Source organism: Athene noctua, chromosome 5, assembly GCF_965140245.1.
Source record: "Athene noctua chromosome 5, bAthNoc1.hap1.1, whole genome shotgun sequence".
Classification (NCBI taxonomy): Eukaryota; Metazoa; Chordata; class Aves; order Strigiformes; family Strigidae; genus Athene; species Athene noctua.
The window spans coordinates 17,010,568-17,029,494 of record NC_134041.1 but is presented as its reverse complement, the minus strand read 5'-3'; the positions used below and the strand labels follow the sequence as shown (position 1 = coordinate 17,029,494).

The 18,927-nt window shown below is 36.4% G+C and overlaps 1 protein-coding gene across 2 annotated transcripts in view; it reads left to right on the top strand.

Moving 5' to 3' along the window:
• The window catches only part of COL24A1 (collagen type XXIV alpha 1 chain), a 154,977-nt gene that overhangs the window by 52,732 nt on the left and 83,318 nt on the right, over window positions 1-18,927 (top strand). For both annotated transcript variants that reach the window (XM_074906511.1, XM_074906512.1), the window contains exons 15-20: window positions 4,279-4,332; window positions 4,467-4,511; window positions 4,913-4,966; window positions 5,599-5,652; window positions 7,293-7,346; window positions 17,010-17,063. In XM_074906511.1, the coding sequence (XP_074762612.1) occupies window positions 4,279-4,332; window positions 4,467-4,511; window positions 4,913-4,966; window positions 5,599-5,652; window positions 7,293-7,346; window positions 17,010-17,063 (315 nt within the window). The remainder of the gene's footprint in view (window positions 1-4,278; window positions 4,333-4,466; window positions 4,512-4,912; window positions 4,967-5,598; window positions 5,653-7,292; window positions 7,347-17,009; window positions 17,064-18,927) is intronic.

Sequence of the window (18,927 nt, the reverse complement as noted above, 5' to 3'; positions counted from 1 at the left end):
ATTTTAAGTAATTCATGTGTTTACTGATAGAGGATCTGGATTTGATTATTAATGTTGGCTCGATCAAGGTTGGCTCTCCAGCCATGTTCATGGTTCATAACGTGGGAGAAAATAGTGTATTTGCACTTGAATTGAAAGCCATGATTGTCTCCAGCGACTTTTTTTTTTTTTCTTCAATATCTGGATATCTGAAACATTCTTAATAAGTTTATTAGTTTACACCGATGGCCATCTAACTTTTCCTTAGAAGTATGACAGTTGAGTTCCAGTATTATTATCTCTTTAATGATATGTTTATAACAAAAAATATTTTTGTAAGTTGTCCTTTGCTTCCTGATTGGGATTGTTATGGCATTGCTATAGTGAAGACACAGAAGTTTGATCAAGGAACCTCTGTGGCTTCCAGCCTTCATCGTGAAACATGACTCATTGTATTCTTGTCAGTTGACTTATTTGAGCCAACTGAAGCGTTCATGGGACTAGAGGTTGCACTAGAGAATTTACTTTGAATTATAGTTTGCTTTTCTTTCTTAAATGTCTGTCTTTGGAATTTTATCTCAAGGACTTGGATAATTGTAGAAACATATCTGAGGTTTTTAAAAAAAGCTTACTATATATCACCTCTAAAAAGTTACTGATTATTTTGACTATAACTTAGTCAGCAGTTTAGCCCTTCTTAGAATTCATGAGCATAAATGTTTCAGTTCTCAAAGCTCCCTTTGCTGTGCTGCTGAGTTGCAGCCACTTACACAAAGAGATTGTCAATAATTTATTTTGAAATATAGAAATTATTTTCAATCACTTGTCCAAAGCCTTTGCCACTTGTACATTGCCCAAATATAACCATAATGAGAACTATTTCTTTAAAAATTAATTTGATGGCGTATTTAGATTTTGTCAGCATGAAATCAATAATTGTTTTGCCTGTGAACTCCATTTGAGTGGCCTGCCATCTCTCCTTTATATGGGGCATTTTGCACAGCTCCAGCTGTGTAAAAGAGCATTGATTATGTGCTCTACATAATTTGTATTCAAAGACAGAAAGTAAAGCATAGAAACGATATTTCTTTCTTCATTATGTACAATTATTAAGCTAATTCTTTGTGTGTACAATTTTTAATTTTGAAATGTGACAATTTGGAACAGGACTTTTACAGGGAACGTGCTGATATATATGTTTTGTTGGAATTAGAGTTTGACCCTCCAGAACTGTTGGAAACTTTACGTCATCTGCCACAGCTCCATTTTACTACAAGCAATTAGGGGTCTTTTATGGAGCAGAGAGCTCCTTTGATCCCTACATTTGTGTGTTTGTAGCAAAGATGTATGTATATATGCTGAAAAGCAATGACATTTTTGGAGGTAGAAATAATTTTGCAAATGAGCTTCTGGTCTTAATAGAGTTTAGTGCTTGGAATGACAAGTGTGTGAAGAAAAATACGTATGGACAAGTGCTTATGATGTAGAAGTGAGGCTTCATAGAGGATTTGTACATCCTTCCGACAGCTTAATAGATCTTACAGTTATATTAGGGTGTTTTTAAAGGTATTTTATTTTGTTTAGCTAAGACACTTTAGCATTGCTGCTCAGGGGCAATTAACTCTCTGTGGTTGATAAGACATTACTACTACAGTAGGATTTTGCAGTTGAGGAAAATGACCCAGTGACATTTCGTCCAGATTTCTGAACACCCTTTGGAAACTTCCAAAGCATCAGCTGATCTAGTTGAGATTTTGAAATAAAGTCAGAACATGGCTAGAGAGGACTTCAGTATCTAGTGGCATGAGTCTTCTGTGGACACTAAGACAGTGTGTAGGCATCACCAGTAAAATTAATTTTTAGGCATTCCTCTTGTGTCTCTGCATTACATCATATTAGTTACACTGATTCATAATTTCCCAATTAGTAAGATAATTGGAAGACCTATGCTTTGTTCCAGAGTTTCTTTAGAAGCTACTATTGTGCTCTTTAAACTGTAGCAGAATTTCACCAAGACCCCAGGAGAATTTTAGGTTACCCTGGCATACCCAAGTACAGCTTGTATGGGGCAGCCCTGTTCCTTGACCACACCTGCTCTCCATATGGGTTTGTGCACCCTGGCCTCTGTTTTCACATGGCCCCTATTCATGCAGATTCTAGTGGTCATCCAAAACCGAGTAAAGAACCTCAATGTTTATTCTAAAAAGCTTAATTCAGTTATAACACATTATACTATTACAAGATGCAATACTGAATATGAGATTAAACATATTATTCTGGCAAAACCCAACAGCATTAATTCAAGTAGCTTGTCCAGCCCAGCTGTATGCAGGGTCAAGCGCTAATCGTATTTTTGTGTTTCTTCATGAGAAGAATGGCAAAGTGAGCAGCATCAGCAAGCTGAGTCCAAGAATTCCTTCCTTCCATGACTTTTTCAATATACAAAGCTGTTGCCAAGTTCAGAGTTTTGGCTGGTTGAACAGTCAGTCTCTCAAGATTTGCAAGGCCATGAGCATTAATAAGATGAAGACTTTTAGAAAATGTAAGACTACAGTTATCAGAGCTAGCTTTTTGGTTTTACTTTTTTTTTTCTTTAAAATGAAAACCCTAATACTGGAAAGTACTAGTTTTCCTTTTCTGGTCTCTTGCCTTTTTGACAGGTAGAAGCAATTTTGGTTTAGTTTCGTTTGTCACATAGAAATGGTGGAAAAGGTATGCCTTATGTAGGTGAAGTAATTTTTGTTTTCTATCTATCAGCAAGTTTTAACCAAACTGATAAGCATGTACTAACATATAGCAAGGCTGTTGCACGTGGACAACAATTTAAAAAGTTGACTGACTTACTAATTCACACTTTTCTTATCAGTGAGATAATTTTTCAGTTTTATTTTTGTGTAGTTGCAGTTCTTTGCTGTTAATTAGGTCAACCAATATCTCTGGAGACTGTGACAGGAGTTTCGTCAACCTGAATTTTGTAAAGCTGTTTTGGAACTTCTTCCCATTGTTTTTGTAAGCTAAGTTTACCAGCTCAGTATCCCTCTGGGATTTTTCAGTCAATGCTGTTGTTACCATGAGTATGCATTTGAACGTACAGTGTCATTAATATAGAAATGCCTTGCTGAACTAGAATATATAGCACGAGTCAGAGACAGCAATGTAAGCAATTTATCTTGGCATCAGCTAACATGACAGAATATATCATTTAAGTAGTCATGGAAAGATAAAGCAATGTAGAGTGGCAGTTTTCCTGGGAGCTTTACCAGACACCATTGAGACACTAAGTCATCAGTCTTCCTTTTTCTTCAGTGAGCCATGAGTCTGATGGCTGCAGAAGTTTTTGCGAGCATTGCTGAAAGAGTCTCCAGAGAATAATGAATGTGTGCTGAACTGGAAATCAGTAGATGTCAGTGTCATCTTTTCCATATCACTTTCAGCAAGCGCCAGAAGGTTTCTCTATTCATATTTGTTGCTGAATTCTTGCATAGCCACAGAGGTATAACACTGCCTGGTTCTTTTTTCCAGAGTTAGAATAGGCAGAAAGTAGATAGACTTTTCCCTCTGTGATATAGTTTCAGCTGTTGCTAAATCATTTCTTATGTTTAGCTTACCATCTTTCATTGATATTAGTGCTGTTGCTGTGTTGATCTTTTCAGGTTCTTGATCTTGTAAAATTTCTGGTATACTTTTCTTTTTCAAGCCATAAAACTGTCCATATAAATCCCAGAAAGGATAGAGGTAGTAAGGGCTTTGAAAGTACATGAGAACAGAAGAAGTTAGCATGCCCATCAGAACTTAGGTTAAGTTTGCACACTTGGTATTTTTGAAGTATCTCATTTCTTTTTCTTAACTTGTAGAAGTCACTGAGAGATGGAGAATCCTAGTAAAACTCACTTTTTATGGCACTACTCATGGTAGAATAATTTCTTTAAGCCAAATTCAATGCTTATGGAGTAGTGATCTCATGTAATCCTGAGGACAGAGAGGATAGACACCGAATATGCAGCTGCAGTACAAAGTAAAGCTTCCTTATTCTGCATTGCCTAATGCACTGCTAGCTTCTCCTGAATACATAATCTAAAGGAAAAGAAGGAGGTTTGGTTTCTTGTGTTTCTGCTGATGTGCCTGTGAACTGTAAAGGTGGAGAGCTTATAATATGGATACGTTTCCACCAAGAAATTAGCCTAAAAAAGATTTTGGTTTCTCTCTGTGGTGCAGAAAATGCTACATTCTGTTACCAGTCTTTAAGTTACTCCATTTCATCAAAAGGTCACTGCAGTCACCTTTCTTGCTGTTTCGTAGGGAGGCATTGGGCCAGCGGGACCAAGTGGACCATCAGGAATTCCAGGGCCCATGGTATGGTGCTAAACGATCCCACAGCCTGATGCCTATGCTGCTATCCAAATTATAGATGATTTATATTATCTATATAATATCTATATATTATATAATAATAGAGCATTGGATTTTTGTTTTCTTCATTTTAATAGGGTCTGCCAGGGAGTGTGGGACAGCCTGGAATGAAAGGTGATAAGGTGATTTAAATATTTCCATTATCTTAGCGATATATAGCTCTTTCAGACTCCTTTCATTAAATCTTGAGCAAAATAATGTGCTTGACAAAGCCTTCCATTTTTCCTTTTGATTTATTTTCTCTTCTGACTTATTTTCTAAAATTACTTCAGTCTCACAGTCTGGTACTTCAGACAAACTTACTTCTGGACAGAGCACTTACTACTGGGCATAACAATATCCAGAGCTGTGTCTATAAGGATTCCTGGAGGGGATGCTTCACTGCAACATCTTGCATTGTCATTCAAAGATCTGTGTTAATTTTAAATACTAAATTGAATTAATCTTTCTCATTCTCTAATTCTGATAATTACCCCATTTTAAGCCATATACATATGTCTGTATAAAATAATATGTTGTTTAGGGTGAACATGGCCTTGCAGGAGAGCCGGGAGACCAGGGGTACCCAGGAGACAAGGTAATTTATAATTGAATTGTTTTACAAAATTGTGCAAATTTCAGCAACTTTGTCAGACTTCTGAGTCTCTTAAAATGCAACAAGTTGACTGCATAAAAATAGAATGCAGTACTAAAAGTTATTGGATACCATGAATGAACATATTTTTAAGAAATGCTGTGCTAATTAAAACAGTTATAGAAAGTAGTGAACAGAAGACAGCTAATGGGCATGGGCAGAATTCAGGCTGCTGTATGTTCAGAGATGCATCAAACAAGAAAAGAATTATGTTATGATCTAAAACCTGCTAATAAACTGTTGTAAAAGATAATTTTCCCTCCCCAGGCTGCTTCATCTGCAGCTCACCTGGGCCAACTGTGGTTAGCAGCAGCACATGGTCTGGCATGCTCCTTCATATCATGAAACGGAGATGAATGAGTATCTTCTTTCCTATTTGGCTAGTACATCAGAAGTCACCAAAATAGCACATCCTGTGAGAACTCTTTTGATGAAAGTTGAATGTTAGAAGACATTTCTCATCCCACGGAATTATTTCAAAGTCTATTTCAGGTGGCAAAGTGTCGCAATCTATCGCTTCTAACATATCACAACAATACAAGTTCATATGTATTTAATAGCTTTCTTTTTTTCAGGGTGCTCTTGGTTTACCAGGACCCCCAGGGATCAGAGGAAAGCCAGGACCCCCAGTACGTTTACACATCTATTTTTGCTTTCAACACATCATTGTATGTTGCTATATTTGATACTTCTTTGTATCTTATGTTCACAGTGCATGTAATCCTCTAGAAGCTACCTAATTCAAAATACACAAAGAATAAGGTCTAAGCTGCATTTATTTCTAGTGACTGGTTAGTGAGTGAGTCAGATCCTAATGTGTGAGATTTTATTACAGAGATCAATATATGTGTCAGATTTTAATACAGGAGTGCTTAGGGTATTAGATATTTTGCGGGGGAACAGACATGTTGGTAATGTTTGAAACAGTTCCACGGAGAGCTTTGGGAGCTGTCAAGATGACCATTTGTGCTAGCTGGATTTGGAGAGAGTGTAGGAAATCTCATAAATAATGGCCAGTCATATCTCATAGGGATGGGAGTAGTCATGAATTCCAGTATTTACATTTTTAGCAACTTGAAAGGCATCTGCAGTGCTGCCGCTTCTGCTGAGTTTGTAAATGTGGCAGAAAAGGCATTGCACAGGGTTGCCTGACTGTTTCCTCACCTGTTTTTAGCACCACTATCTGCCTCTTTTCAGTGTATAATTGAAAGCTGCCAATACTTACGTTGGTAAAGGACTAATCACTCCAGTCTCAGTTTTCTTATGTGCAATCAAGTCACTATCTGATAAACCTGCTTAGACCTCATCAATGTCACAGGACATTAAGCTCAATAAAAAATATTTTCTTTGTCCCAGAGAATTTATAATATAAACACTAATCCTGCAAAGAACTTACACAAATTTGCTCAAATCTAGGTGGGAAAACTCAGCCTTTTTTTATTTAAAGATATAAGCACTTTAGTTTAAAGATAAGCATGTGAATTAGCCCTTTTCTGAACATCTGTAGATTTTAATCACAAACTAGAAGTGACCAGTTTCTTGACTTATGTTAAATTAAGATGTGAGACCTCAGTCCTGCAAGTAATGTGATTTTTAACTTTGTAGAATACATTTACAATAAAATAATTTATGTTAAAAATTAAAAACTTTCAAAAATTAAAAATTTCCAGGTCAGGCTTTAATTTTGCTCAAGGAACACCTAGTTATGGTAGAGGAGCAGCAGCAACCTTCTAAAAGTGTGGAAGAACAGATGTAATTTAGAGAAATATTTTGGTCAGTTTTTAGGTGTGTTAGTATTTGTATGTAATGGAGTCACTGTAACATGTGGATAGGACCTAAATTTCCTATTCTTAATCGCAAAACTGCCATTTCTTTGGCAATTATTGGATGCTTAAACTATATAGATATGTAAACCAATATCCATAACAGTTACTTCCCGGACTTTTAAATAATATATAGTCTTTATTGTGAAACCATCTGTATATTTCAAGGCTTTTTTAATACAGCTATTTGGACCATCCCAAAGCTCCCAATTTTATTTCTCTAAAGCTAATTAGCATTTTTTATTGTGAGTTCAGAGAGAGATGAAGAACTAGTCATAACTGAATCGAAAGAGAGAGGCGGTTATAGCATTTCCTACTTAGTGGAAAAGTAATCTCAGCACTTTTGTTGGCTTTCTTTTTGATAAATGTTTTTTAAATCTTCATAACAATCTGTTGTAAAAAAAATAAATTGTCATCAAAAATCTAACTGTTCTGATTTTTTTAAGGGGAAAATTGGAGATCCTGGATCCCATGGACCATTGGGTCCTCCAGGACCTGAGGTAAGAAATTGCTTGATAGAGGTAATTTGCAAAAATCAGAGGTTTGGTTGTTTTTTTTTCCACAAGAGATCGTTGTCTTAGTTGAATTAGAAAATACTTTTTATTCAGTTACATCATTCTCTTCCATAAATTAAAAAATATTGTAGCTCATAATTTTAATACAAAATATTAATACACAGGATCTTTGAATACAAAGTAGTTACTCATTTGACTGTGATTAGGATTTGGTTTCTTCTGAATCCAGGTGTTATGAATTACACCTTGAATGAGGCTCATGTCATTTCTTAGGCACACTTTCATTCATGAATTCTACAGCAGGTTTACAAATGGGATTTTCCAAGCCTGGCTGCATATTTATCTCATACAAAATAGCTTTATGTGCCAGGAATGCAAAGAATAAACACCAGTTACATAGGAAGTATTGCCAATCACTTGAATCTATCAGTGCAGTTGCCCAAGAATTGTGTAGTACTATGGAAGTCTACACAGAAACTAAGTCAGTCTCTGAATTGTTCCATTTTGATGGTTTTTGGCATTTATACCATGGACTATAGGAAAAATTGCTGTGGACTGTACAGGAAATACATACAAAGACATGTATATTTGCTAGATAGATGAAAGTGAAAAATTGAGATTTTTTTCCTTTTAATTAGCCTCCTCCAATGGATGTTTCTTGGTTGTTTTTTATTTTAAAGTATGTCCTGAAGACATGTATTAGAAATGATGGTTGTTCTGGCCTTATAAGTTACAATAACTCTGGGAGCATGTCTTCTTGAACCAAGGATCTATATTCCTACCTTTTTAAGAGGGAGCCCAATGCCTCTGATCCTCAAAGAACAAATTATTGCATTTTATTATTTTGTTCTTAGAGCTCCTCTAAATCATAAAGAATGCACTTTCTTATTGGAGATGAGCCTCACTGAGTGAAAACTCACTGGGAAATGTATTGTAGCAACACAAGATGGTCTTTTCCAAATAAGCCAATGTGTTTTAGTCAGTGGGGAAAGAGTATTTTCATGTCCTTCAGATAGAATGAAAAAGACACAAAGCCTGTGCCTGCTACCTGCAGCTGCCCCCCTCTGAGGCTGAGGACTTTAGATTTTGTGAGCCTCTTCACTGTTAGCAGAAAAGATCCTTGCATCATCTCTTCTCATTTTGTAGCTTCCAGCAAGGGAGACTTGTGGCAGGTTAACAGTGAATTGTTGGTCTTGAAGCCTGTGTCCTGGTGATCCTGATGCCTACTGTGGTAGTCCTTCATAGTTACTTACCCTGTCCAAGGAATGCTATTCCTTTGGGCCTGAGGAGAAATTCAGTCATGGCTAGTACCCTCAGGGCAGATATGGATGGGAAAACATCCTGTCTAAAAAGCTCAGCATTTCCTTTTGCTCAGGGGTGCGGAATTACTTCAGCCAATACAAGGCAGATAAAGTGCTTTATGTTAGATAATTAAAGGTTGAGTGTCAAGGTATTTTAATTTGAACAATTGTCTGTAAAATGTCAGGTTTAAAAATACAAAGCAGCGTTTCTCTTAACTTTAGTCACGCAAGACAAATCGAAATAAAGTAAAAGAAGTTTTGCCTTCTTTTACTTCATAAAAACATGGTCACCATAGGGCAAAAATAACAGAAATAGAAGGGAGGTAGGACAGCAGTATACCAGGATCTTGAATAAGTGGGAAATCCTAGAAGTTTTGTAATAAAAGGAATTTTTAAAAATAGCTTAGAACTGAAGATTGTATCTTACTCTCCCCATTACTTTGTCTTATAAAAATAAGTTAGTTGTTGTTCCCAGAAGGTATTTAAACACAACTGGATATATGAAGTAATAGCAATTAGTGCAGATTTCCCAAGAAAAGCCTGCTGTCATATATCTAATCATGTATCTTCTTCTAAAAAACAGCTAGCAGGTGAGACAGGGCTGCTTTCTCTGTTCCTATTTCATTATCTGAATGATCCGACTTCCAGAGGCCCCATGTAGAAAACAGACACTACATCCTATACGACATGTTCTCCTTGATGTTTCAGGAAACAGCAAAATGGGATGACTTAGAATCGTACAGGGGGAGTACTGTGAATTTGGTATGGACATGACAATCCATATCATATACATTTTAGGAAAGATTATATATATATATATATAAAGGATATGTTGGGATTTTCTGGCATTTCTCTGAGCAGGAGGAACAAGGCTGTGTCTGCCCACTGTCAGAATCTGTCAGATCCTACTTCAAACTGTCCCTCCCCTTTTGTCCAACACTAAACCAGTGGGATTTATAAATGTGCCCTGCCCCATGTTCAAGCTTGTTTTGGGTACGCGTGAAATAAGAAAATGGGGATCCTTTGGTCTCTTCAGTTACACACTTGAGTATGTATTTCATTTCCAGTATAAAGAATAAGCAGCCGTATCCCTAATTTTTTTCCTGTATAAACTGCTGTAAATCAGGCACTATAGCAGCTGACATCTACGGTTATCTCTGCACACAACAGTGGGAGAAGGCCTGGCAGGCTTCATTCATCCTCCTGGGTTTTCGGATTTTTATATGCAGGTCAGCAGTGAATTTCTTCCTAAATCTTTCCTGGGCAGTTGTGCAGCCTAGGTACACCAGATCAGAGTTGAAATAAGCTGCCCACTCATGACCAGGGTCCATTTGAGAACTGCAGTGGTGATGGGCAGGAGTGAGTAGAAGGAGGGACAGAGGTCTTGTGCTCGCTCTCTGGCAGCCGTATGATGGTTGGCTGCCAAGTGCATTTTTTTCTGTTCCGAAGTCTTGCAGCTTCAAGCCAAATTCTCTTCTGGGTATGTTGCCACAGAGCCAGGGACTGTTGCGCGCCTGAATGCGTGCTGCTCACAAAGCACTGGATGTCTTTAGTGAGCACTTTATGGAGCGTGTTCTTCATCAGTTTACACATTTTCCTGCTTTGTCAAGCATCTAAAAATGAACAGCAAAATTTTCAACTTTCTAGAGAGCTTTATTTTATTGGTATGGCAATTGGAAAGTGCTGGGTCTGACTGTTTTAACCCACAAAGCCTGTGTTTACTGTGTATGATAAAGTATGTAATGCTTATTGTTAATGTGAATTATATTAGACAAGGTTTTAACAGGCTTCCACATCTATTCAGAATATTTTATAGTTAAATTTTGCTCTCCAAATCACATTTAATTATCCCCCATGAATGAGGGGGATAGTTTCCTTCAGATGTGCTCTGAGTATTATAAATAGGTTTTGTCTGGAGCAAAGGGAGCATTAGTCATTATCTTAAATAGAACTTTTTTAATCTGTGCAGTATTCTGATCTGAAATCGTTAGCTTATTCTTTCAGGAAGGTACTCATGGGATTCAGCTGGTATGTTTGGTGTTCAAGGCAATAGCATTACAAAGGAAAAGGATACATTCAAATAATAATAAACAGTCAAAAAGGCATGTATTTAGTAATTGAATCACTGGCTGCTTTTTGTTAATTTTTTTTAAAAAAGTTTATTTTTTATACATGTTTTATCTTATCACATAATGTTTTGAGGTTGTGCAGACAATGCTATGAGTGCAGTGATAACCTAGCCTTGGTTTTCAATATTATATCAAATAACTTGCACGCAAATGACTTGACACAAATATAGAAATAAAGACAACTTTATAGCTGAATTAACTGCATGTTCTGGCATACATCTGAAGAACTGTTTTTGTAGAATTGCTCATACTTTCTGCTTGTCTTTCCACAGAATCTTTAACTGGTGCTTTCATAAATTAATTTGACATAAGTACATCTTTCTGATCTTTTTTCAATAAATGTATTCATTTTGCAGAAATATTCTATTTGCCTTGACTTTTTAATAATGTTGAACAATGCTCTTTCATGTGACCCTCCTGTGTTGTTTATATTTACTTCAGAGTGATTACAGTAGCTCAGTGTGTGCCTGTTTCGGTGCTAGTCTGTTTTGCAGACCTTCATAGGTACTTTACATAGCATTTGTTATCTAGGAGATTTTCTTTTTTCAGGCAGAGCTGTGGTGAGACTTCACTAGAAAAAAAGGGACATGCAGAAAAACAAAATTTGATTTGTGTTGCTTTACTAGGGCATTATTTAACTCCTAACATTCTGAATCTGCCTAGAATAAGACATGGTAATATTTAAATGTTTTTTTTAATTTTATTTTAAACACCTGCACTGCTTTGGCTCTTGGGTTTTGGTGCTGATCTTAGAAGAAGCAGTAGTCTTGCAAATAGATTTGAAATTTCTGCCTTATTTTTTCAGTCTGGCCTGAGTCTAGTTGTGGTCTGATCTCTATGGGCACACAGCTGTTAGCAACATAGAAGCAATGTACAATGAAATAATTCTCCTGCAAGAGAACAGAGTTCCTCTTGCACAAGGATTATTTCACTGACTATTAGTAACTAGTCTTTTTTCTAAGGTTTAAAGTTAGGAATACTTTGATTTTTGAAATGCACAGAGTTCTTTCTGATGACTTTCCTCTGTACTCAGGCTTTGCCTAACCCTACTGTCACATATTATTAGAAACATGCCTGAAAGAAGACCCATTCCTCAGGATTTTGTCATTTAACTGTTATTGAAGGACTTTCAACACAAAACCAAGCCAGCATATTTTAAAATAAATACATAATCTGGTATTTTTGTTCCTTATTAAATGCTCACGTTTGCTTGTTTTCACGTTAAGTCAGAATAAAATTTTAAAAATACACTGCTCTGCTTAGCATTGTTATATGTATTGGAAAGTTCCACAAAAGTAGCTGTTGATGTTGAATGACTGGCTTGATTTCTGAGTCTTGTGAAAGTAGTTGATCAGGTGGCTTAAGGCCTTCCTGGGCCGTGATTACCCAAGAGACCACTTTTTCTATGGTGCACCTTGTGGTTGACTACTGAAAGTCTTCAGGGCAGACAGAGAGACTGTTAAACAGAGTTCAACGGGAAGTATAACTCTAACCAAACTGTGCCAAGCTCCCTCTGGAAATCCTGCCTGATCCTCAGAGTGGGCCTGCACTGAAGTTCTTACCAAAACTTTTAATTTTTCACATTACAGATTTACACAATGCTTCAAGACTTAGTCCTTAATATGTTGATTGGTGGCTGGTGCTGCTGTACTGGTCAGTCGGGTGCATCACCAGCCACTCTCTTGGCCATCAAACAGCCAAGCAGGTCTGTGAAGGACATGTTTTGAAGGGTTGGTGTAGGGCCTTGCTCATGCTGTGAAATAGACTAGACTAGATACTACTTTATGTAAATACAATTATTCTAATGTATGTCGCATATAATATATAGATGCACTAGATAGCTTTAAAGGATGATGCATCACATTTGGAAGAATGGTGACTAAGTCACAAGAAAATCAATCACTAGTTTTTCAGTGAGCATGGCTGAACAGATCTACCATGTGTAATTAGATAAAAGCACAAAGCAACATCAGCATAATTTCAGCATCATTTTACTGACATCTTAGCAACAGTAAATTGCAAAGTTTTCCTGTATTGCATGCTGTAATCCATGATTGTCCTTTTTTCTGTTCTCTGACAATTGCAATTATATAGTTGTAATTTGTGCTGTTTAGATTTCTTCCTTCACCCTTTCCAAAATCAGAATTGAAGGTTTGTAGGGGGAAAAAAAAAAAAAAAAAAAAATCGAAGTTCTGTCTCTGCCCTTTAAAAATGCTGGCATTTTGGCTAGATTGGCATACACAGAAGAGAGCTCATTTCAAAACTTTTTTTCTTGCTATTTTCCTCTTTGTATTTAGCACATTATTGACACTGTCGTGCAGTTGTACAAATGGCAAAGAGCAAAATCCTCTAATTGTGTGAATACCGACATTTCTAAAGTTATGTAGAGAAGAAAGTAAATTTTTTAAATTGAATTCTATCTCTGCATAGTGAGTGTGTCCTTTCAGAAGAATAATAAACGTTTCTTACTTGAGAATTAAAAAATCACAACTCACTTTCTCAGTTTAGAGAGATTTTAGCTTTATTCAGAAATCTTCCTTTTGTAATTTGATAATAATTAGTAATACAGCTCTGTAAAGTATCTTGTTGAAGTTCAGTAGCCACATCCAGTCAGTATTGCTTCTGAAAATTCATTCTAAACTCTCATTCGAATGAAACACAGCATGTGATTGAAGAAAATACTGTTGGAGCAGGGAAACTTGGCAACTGAAGGGACTGTTACAGTCCCTGGAGAGGTTTTCACTCTGTGATACCCTTCCACCAGTGCTCATGTCCCGATCCCACTGAGGGCTGCTGAGGAGCCAGAGGGCACGAGGGTCGGTGACTAACAGCAGTGCTGGCAAGTGTCATGTGGAAACAGCTTGGAGTGAGTGGGATACTGCAAATGTAAGAGAATTCCTAGTGGAAATGGAGTGTAATTTCCAAGCATTCCTGATATTCTGCTTCCATGTTAGCAGCCACACAAGAAAACAAACAAAAGAAAAGAAACAGCTTTTGCAAATCACTCTGAAGCACTGACTTCAGTACAAAAAGACATGTCCTGACATAGTAACAGTCTGATTAAATGCATCCCTGCATTTTTTGTTAATTAAAGATCATATAGGTAAATGAGAGTGACAAATATATTTCTTTTTGTACTGAATATATTTAAATATAAAATTAACGCTTTCACAGCAAGACTGAAGTGCATTTGTATTGAGATAGCTGGCACTTCAGGTTTTTCTGACACCACCTCTAGTTTGGTTAAGCAGAATTAATTCTGAAGTGCCTTGCTGGCAAAAGGCCACATCTGCGGCAAGATTTTGAAAATAATTTGTGACCTACCAGCTGCCAGGCTTCTGCCTGATGGGAAGATAAGAATCTACACTTTTCATTTCCTTAGTAGGAGTCATATTATTGACTGCTGTTTTGTTCCGAATAGCCTCTGCTGAAAATTACGTTGCATCTGGAAACTATACATTGACCTCCTGGCCTTTTAATTACTGCAGAATAATAAATTTTTAATCTGGAGTAGCTTCACAGGGAGCTGGCTGCTGAGTAACTTGTGGCAAGTTCAGATATAGGTAGAAATATATACCACTTCACTAGTCAGAATCTGAATGGCAAACGCCATTGCTGAGGTGTTTTAAGAACTCCTTTCTTGTTCGTACCTTTTCTGAAATTGTCTTAAGTAGCTATCTGTGTCCTGGATTATTAACATGAGAACATCTTGGAAGTAGTGTTCTAATACTGCCATAGCATGTGCACTTTCTCTGTGGTAGTGTTTGAGAAGAGACTAAATCCAGCTTTACAGTAAAGACAAAAATTGAATATTTTAAACTTCTAAATGCATTGCTAGTGTTGATGCTGTCAGGCCAGTAGCCCTTTTGCATCCGAAGACTTTGCCCGACATGGATGTGTTTCCAAATATCATGGTGGTTCTAACTGTGGTATTGCTTGTCAATACTTATATCTCATAGTTTTTACTGAATTCCTTCTAGAAGTATTTACACAAATAAAGTAGACATATTCCCTTATAAAAGGATAAAAATCTTTCTAAATAGACATTTTTCTTGACAGATTGTTTTCTGGAATGTTTATTGCCATGAGGGAAATTGTCTCTGTGTCAGCATTTAGCACTTGTTCACACATTAGAAAGTTAAAGATTTACAGATGTACAAAACAACCCACACCTTGGTAATTATTTAATATCTGTAAATAAGCAAATTTAAAATTAAGAAAGGATGAGTTAGCAACTTCCAAAGAATGGACATAACTCCTCAGTGTATTTCGGTAGATAAGTGTGGTCAGCATATTTGAAAAATCCTCTTATGAATTGTATGGAAATCTAGGCTGATGTGAGTACTTTAGGTATCAGCCTGGGTGCCTTGGTCACATGTGACTAATATCCTATGTGCCACCTAGAGGCAAGCTGGAGTTGCTGCACAGCTCTTCTAGCTGCTTTATGGCAAAAAGAAATTACCACCGTGTTTAGTGAAATGCTGTGCGTGAGGATTGTTCTACTTATTGTGAAAACTCAGATCAGTTCTTTTTTACTCTTTAGTGGTTTGCTGTAGTACTCTTTAGCATTCAAGTGCTAAAGCCGATTTTTTTTAAAAGAAACCATTAACTCATATTTTTTCACATTTTTTTATTTAGTATATAAACACACCTAAAAATATTTGCATCCCATATAAGTCTGTACTTATAAGTGTCTCTGCAACCTGTTAAGAACAGGTTATAGAAAGCAAACAGGGAAAAGCTCTACAAGTAAGAACAGTGATGCCCTAAGTACTTTTTAAGTTTTATTTTAATGTGATAGTTGAGGATAAAATAATATTTTCTTTTAAACTGCTTGGTTTAGTATAATTTTTCTTTACCTTCCTGGCAATTTTTTGGTGAATAATGTTAGCTAATTATGAATAATCATTAGAAATGGTTATTACCTGTATTTGAAGTTCAGCTGTCCTGGAAGAACAGAGTACGGTTGACTATTATCCACCTAGTGAGGCAAATTTTTAATACCTATTTCTGGCTTAGAGAACCTAAAAATTGTCTCTTGAAGCTTTAATGATTACATGTATTAGCCTGCATTAGTATGGAAGGGTGCCAGAGAGAATTTCATGCTGGAAGGTCTTTGAGATGTTCTTTAAATTGTTCTGAACGTGTGCGATGCTTTCATTTCCGTTATTGGAAAAGTGTGCCTGCAAAGAGTGATCTTTATAATTTTTAATCTGCAATGATTTTCTGTTAAGGAAGAAGGAAACTAATTTTTATTAGTGTTAGGCGATGGATGTGCACAGATGTATTAATAAATATTTTACTCGGAGGAAGAATTTTCAGTGGCAGACTTCCTATTTTCATATAGGCAAGATTTAATGAATTTAAAAGTTTATAAAATCAAATACTATCTTGGCAGGTGACTGAGTGAGCCCTGTGCTAACTAGAGAGTCAATTACCAGTGCTTTATTTTATCCTACAAAGAGAGCATTTCTTCACTGGATGTTTATGAAATTTGACTCACTACTGTATTGCATAAGAGTTAGCTGCATCATGTTTGTTTCCTTAAAATACACTCTTCCCTTATAAAGCGATCTAGTTGTAGCACTGGATTCCTCTGACATAGAGGCATCCTCATGGTTTCCCACTCAGTGCCTATTGGCCAGATGGTTTGGGGTGACAATTTTAGTTGATTCATTTCCTTTCCGTATTCATTTTTTCTTTACCAACAGCCGGACCTATACCACACACTGTTTCACAGAGGCTTATTCTGAATAATGCTACATGCTGGTGACCTTAAGTTACTGCCAGCCAGACCTGTATTAGCACCTGCTGATTTGGAGGCAAAAGGCTTTTCTACCCATTTCTTAATCTTGCAGTGACCTCATCCTTAAAGTGTGGCCAAAGATTAAAGTGCTTCAACTGCTGTCTAAGATTTTTTTTTTTTTTTAATGTGCTTCAAGACCAATCCAATGGTTTAATTTCAAACTTTGCTTAGTGGATAAAAACTCTTGTGCTAAAAGAAGTGAAAACCATACTGACATCTGCTAAATTGAGTTTAATGAATGGTGCCTAAAATCTGTCACTTATCCAAGTCCTTTCAAGGAAACTTAATGGATTTTGACATTTTGGGATGATAGAACAAATTTATTTCTTGTTTGTGTGAATTTGGGTTTGATAAATGAATGAACAGAATACATTCCTACTCTGTAAATCATTTGTCTGTGTGATTTATTTAGGGTTTTCCAGGAGATATTGGTGTACCGGGATTAAATGGCCCTGAAGGTCCTAAGGTAAGACTATATGAAAACTTATTCATAATAACACTAAACAATATAAATCTCTGAGGAGAAGCTCTGAGAGATGGAAGCTGATATTCTGAGCAGATAATCTTACTGCCAAAATACAGGTACTTTGCCTCAGGTGTTTATATGAGGAAGTTAATCTAATGCTTAATGCTGTCCATGCAGTTATGAGGGTAATTATTGTGTTAGATGGAAGCATGTAATGGCAAGTTAAGTGCAAGGAAATTTGGAGAAAACACTAGGTAGCTAGAAAGTAGCATCTATTTCACCTATATTTAAATAAAATGCATGCTAAATGCACATCTCTAGTCTCACCTGAGTAATACACATTATTTTCTTTTAACAAATTTTTGAAAGAAATAGTAGCTAAAGATTTGGAAAAATGGGTAAGATTCTCATGCCAGATTAAATAACTGATAAAATAATAATAATAACGGATACCATTTATCTACCAAAAAATGACTGTGCCAAATTAATTTAGCCTCTGTTCTTTAGTAGAACAATATTTTAGACTAAGCATAGGCAGTAATTCACATGTATAGAGTTTTTAATGAAGCTTTGGTTAAAAGCATATATTGGAAATTTTTGTTTAAAATGAAAAAAGTAGAGACAGAAAGTGCAAGTGGGTCAGAAATTAACTCAGAGGAAGATGATTGGATACTATCTAAAGATTGAGTAAGTACTAATTAAGTTCCTCACTCACCAGCCTTGGGACTATTCTTACATTGTATTTTCACTGATAAATAGGCACAAGGATGATTCAATAAAATTTGTATATGAAACAAATTTGAGCCTCTTTAGATCTTAAAAATTGCACTTGTACTAATTCATCCCACTTCTGTTACTTCAGACTGATGAATGGAATGTCTAAAACAATAAATGCTGCTGAAATCTTAGAGCTTCACACCTGGCAAGAAGGAAACACACTAACAGATATCTCTGAAACAAAAGCACAATAAGGCATTTAGAAGTTAAGCAAAATTCTAGAACACGAGGCAAGGTGTCTTGTTAATGCCTCTGCACAAAACACGAGAAGACTAAGTAGTATACACAGTTCTGGGCATTTATATTCCAGAATGACTCAATCAAGTGGGACTAGATGCAGAAAAGGATACTTGAATGGCTGTATTCTGAGAGGCAGTTTATTTATCCTACCAAAATGAAGGGCCTTTTTGACCTTTGTAAGTAAACCAGAGGGCAGAAATTGGCAAATTAAAGAGCTGTGCAAGACCAATAATATCATTGGTCCAAGGACAAAACATGCAAGTTGTCCATGAATAAACAGAGATACAAATTACAAGATTTCCCATCAACAGAGGTGTGAAGTTCTGTGGCAGACTACTCAAGAGAACATAGCACAGGGAGCAGTAAAGTATTTAGAGATACAGTCTTATTTGTACCTGGAAGACTCTAACAAATCCCTCCATGACAGAGTTAATCTTGAGAAGATCTCAAAGAATCTAGCTGCCAAAGCCATAGACAATCTTTTCTGCATCTCATATTTCAATGGTGTCAAGAGCCTTGTCCCAAAATAGCTCAGACATGAATTTACTATGAAGGCTGAGAACTTCTGGTGTGGCAAACTGGGGAGAAGTTAAAATACAGTTCCAGAGATGGGTGTGCACTTTATTGTTTTGTAAAGTTGTATGTATGTATAATGTTAACAGCCTTATATGGATGTGTTATATCTGATCATTGTGGTAGACATTGCTCCTGTGTTTCTGAATTACCAGGGCACTTAAAAGAAAACTTTTGATGCAAGACTGGGTCTAGGGGAAATAGGAGAAGATAAATACAACAGTTCTTGAACTGTAGATCCAATTTAATCCTCCCCACTGATACATGAATGATG